General features: G+C 15.0%; 1 protein-coding gene across 1 annotated transcript, besides 9 other annotated features; it reads right to left on the reverse strand. All coding sequences in view use genetic code 6, as the record gives it.

Moving 5' to 3' along the window:
* Positions 1 to 202: 202 nt before the first annotated feature.
* Positions 203 to 282: a microsatellite.
* A 493-nt stretch (positions 283 to 775) lies between these two features.
* Positions 776 to 817: a microsatellite.
* Positions 785 to 819: a microsatellite.
* A 1,340-nt stretch (positions 820 to 2,159) lies between these two features.
* Positions 2,160 to 2,203: a microsatellite.
* Positions 2,160 to 2,222: a microsatellite.
* IMG5_153590 (hypothetical protein) lies at positions 2,160 to 3,322 on the reverse strand. Its single transcript, XM_004030730.1, has one exon. The coding sequence runs from the start codon at positions 3,270 to 3,272 to the stop codon at positions 2,226 to 2,228; it is 1,047 nt and encodes a 348-aa protein (XP_004030778.1). The 5' UTR covers positions 3,273 to 3,322; the 3' UTR covers positions 2,160 to 2,225.
* Positions 3,288 to 3,371: a microsatellite.
* Positions 3,299 to 3,360: a microsatellite.
* Positions 3,372 to 3,400: 29 nt separating the features above from the next.
* Positions 3,401 to 3,470: a microsatellite.
* Positions 3,403 to 3,470: a microsatellite.
* Positions 3,471 to 3,779: the final 309 nt, after the last annotated feature.

A 3,779-nucleotide genomic window follows, 5' to 3' on the forward strand; every position in this document is an offset into this window, starting at 1 on the left:
TTGCAGCCTAAAGTTAAATTTTTATAAAGAAAAAGTAAAAAAATTGTAACAATTCTTGGGAATATAGATTAAATTTAAAGCTGGAAACAATGATGTTTCTTTCACCTATATAAGAATTTATTTTAAATATATCGAAAAGTTTTTTACAAAAAAAAATATAATACAATATATTTAAAAATTTTTAAAAAAAAATGAAAGTGAAAAATAAAAATAATAAGATATTTATGTGGAAAACAAATAAAAATAATAAGATATTTATGTGGATAACAAATAAAAATAATATTAATATAAAATTTAAGTATTTAATAAAGTTTTACTAAAAGGGATAAATAAGATGAAGCTTGTATTTTTATAAATAGTTCTTGTTATAAATATGATAATAATATGATTAGCAAATAAAATTCGACGCTAAAATACAAATATTTATTTATAATTAAAGCAATAATATAAATTATTAAATAAATTATATAAGAAATATATATAAAAAAATAAATGCATTTAAAAATATCATTATATCATTATAATATTGAAATAAAAATAACAAATTATAAAAAAAAAATACAATAAATATTAAATAATGAATAAAAAAAGCAAATAAAAGAAAAATAATAAAATTGTAAAAATATATAAAAAAAATAATAATAATAATAATAAAGTAAAATTTAATATAATTTATAAATATAATAATGTATTAAAATGAAAGAAAGAAAAAATTTTAGTGAAAAATAAATAAATAAATGAAATAATATTAATAGAAAACTATTATTTTGAAAAGAATATAAAATAATAATAAAAATAATTAATAAATATAAAATAATTTTTTTTAATTAAATATTTAATACTAAAACCATTACTTAAACCATATTAAAAATACTATATAACCTTATATAGCAATCATGATATTATAATTAAATCTTTTTATTCATGATTTAATAATTTTAATTTTAATTTTTTAAATAATATTTTTAGTAAATTCTATCTTAATTTTAATTTAAAAAATAAATAATGCTAAAAAATACTAATAAATTATTAAAAAATTTCTATATGTTTTAATAAAGTATAAAAATACTAAATATTAATTTATAAAAATAAATATTCTTTTAGAATTAGAAATATATCTACATCAATTTAATGAAATAATACCAATTAATATTTAAACATTTTGAAACATAATTTTTATTAAAACAAATGATAATTGTAAAAAAATAATAAATTAACATAATATTTAATATGTTATTTATGATTTATTTAGATTTAAATTTTATTTTCAATCTAAACATATATTAATTTATTTAATAATATATCTAAATAAAAATATTAGTTGCATAAAAATTTCTTAAAATTAATATAAATATAATATTGATAAAAGATTAATTTTAATCAATATTTATTATTTATTTGATTTTAATAAATATTATTTAAATTTTTAAAGATATATATCTTTATTTCTTTCATTAATTAAAAATTTATTTTGTTTATTATTTTATAAAAGAATTTATTCAAAAAGTGAATATATTATTAATATAAACTAAAATAGTTATACATATAAAAAAAAAATTCTACTGTGTAATAAATTTTTAGTAAGAAAATTTATATCTTATGTAATTCTATTATATTATTCTTAATTATTAGAAGCTTATTTATTATTTATAATTTATATACTAGCTTAATTTATTTTTATTAAATTTAGAATAGGGATATGAACATCCGTTTTAAAAAATAGCCGTATTTTAACTTTTTATTTATACCTAAAAATCTATATTAAAATTTTTGTTAAAGAAATTTAATATAAATTATTATACTTTTTAATTGTAAAAATATATATTTAGAAAAAAAAAAAAAAAAAATTCAAAATTTATTCATTGATATTTAGTTATTTTTATAAACTTAATGATTAAATATTTTCTAATATATTATTTATATATCAAAATATTTGCATTTAATCGCAATAAATTTAAATGAATTATTTAATTACTATTTAATAAAGATTAGAGAATTTATAAATCCTATATTTTTAGTAAAATATTAAGAATAAAATTAAGTAATTGTAAATATAACATTTTTTAGTTTTATAAAAAATATAATGATATATTTTTTACATATTATATAAATTAATTTTATTTTTTAATTTTTATAAAAAGTATAATATATTAAATTTTAATTAAAAAAAGATATTTAAAAATTAAAGAAAACATTATTTAAATATAAATAAAATAATATTTTTTTCATCTTCTTCTAGGTTTTTCTTAGAATGGCCATACTTTAAAGTTGACATTAGATTTAGGTGCATTGTTAAGCAAGTTTTCAATTTTTTGTAATATTTCAGGCGTAAGTTTTTTATAAATTTAAACAGCTTAAACAGTTTCTTTTAATTATTCTGGTTTAGTAGATCCAGTAATAGCTGTTGATACATTTTTATTTGCAATTACCCATGATATTACTAATTAAGCTTATGTTATTCCTAATTCTTTAGCTAATTGATTAAGTCCTTAGAGTGTTTTTATAAGTTTTTCTTTATTCTAAGGAGAAAAATGAGTTTCCCATACATTTTATAGAAAAGCATTTTCAGAAAACATATCCCATCTAGCTCCTTCAGGAATTCCAGCATCATTATATTTTCCACTTAAAATACCTCCGCATAAAGGACTCCAAACAGTAGATCCATATTTATAAATATCAAAAAGTCTTGCATAGTCTGCTTCAAATTTTTCTCTAACAAACATATTATATTAAGGTTATTCAGCAGATGGTTAAATAAGATTTTTTTCGGCACAAATTGCTCTTATTTCAAAAATATTAGCAGCACTCCATTCTGAAGTTCCCCAATAGTGAATTAATCCTTCCTAAATAAGTTCAGTAAAAGCTCTTGCAATTTCTTCTACGGGAGTTTCATCGTCAAATCTATGACAAAATATAATATCAATATAGTCTAATTAAAGCTTTTTTAAAGAATTTTTCACTCCTTATTTAATATGCTTTCTGTTTAATCCTAATTAATTAACACTCTTAAAATCTCCCCAAAATATTTTAGAAGAAACTACAATGTCTTCTCTAGGCAAATTTAAATCTTTAAAAGCTTTTCCAAATTATCTTTCCCCTTCTCCAAATCCATACATTTCAGCAGTATCAAAAAAATTTATGCCAAGATCATAAGCTAATTTTACCATTTAAGTAGTTCTTTCTTACCATTCAGGTTTATCACTATTTAACCAATTTCCAAAACTAATTGCAGATACTTTTAATCCTGTATTACCAAAAAGTCTATATTCCATTTTTATAATTATTATTAATTTTTTTTTTTTATTTATTATATATTATTATATTTTTTAATTTATATATAATAATTTTATCTATTTTATTTTTTATATAATTCTCATAGAAGATTTTTATATATGTAGTATATTTTTATTATTAATTATTTATTTTATATTATTATTATTTATTATTTATTATTATTTTTTTTATTATTAATTTATATTTAATAATTTTTTCTTTTTATTCTATAGAATATTTAAAGAACATTTTTATTTATATAGTATTTTATAAAATTAAGATCTTTTTTTTTTATTTTCATTTTTTACCAATAATTATATCCGTATTGTTAGTATTTTTTTTAATTACACAAATTAAATTGAATATATAGTTTAAATTTATATTTTTATAAAATTTTCTATTAAGAAATAATTTTACTTTTTAAATACATATTTTTATACCCAATGACTTTTAAATAAAATATTAAAAAGAATAACATAAAAATAATTTAAAATTTAATATTTTAA

Source organism: Ichthyophthirius multifiliis, assembly GCF_000220395.1.
Source record: "Ichthyophthirius multifiliis unplaced genomic scaffold scaff_1120509251172, whole genome shotgun sequence".
Taxonomy (NCBI): domain Eukaryota; phylum Ciliophora; class Oligohymenophorea; order Hymenostomatida; genus Ichthyophthirius; species Ichthyophthirius multifiliis.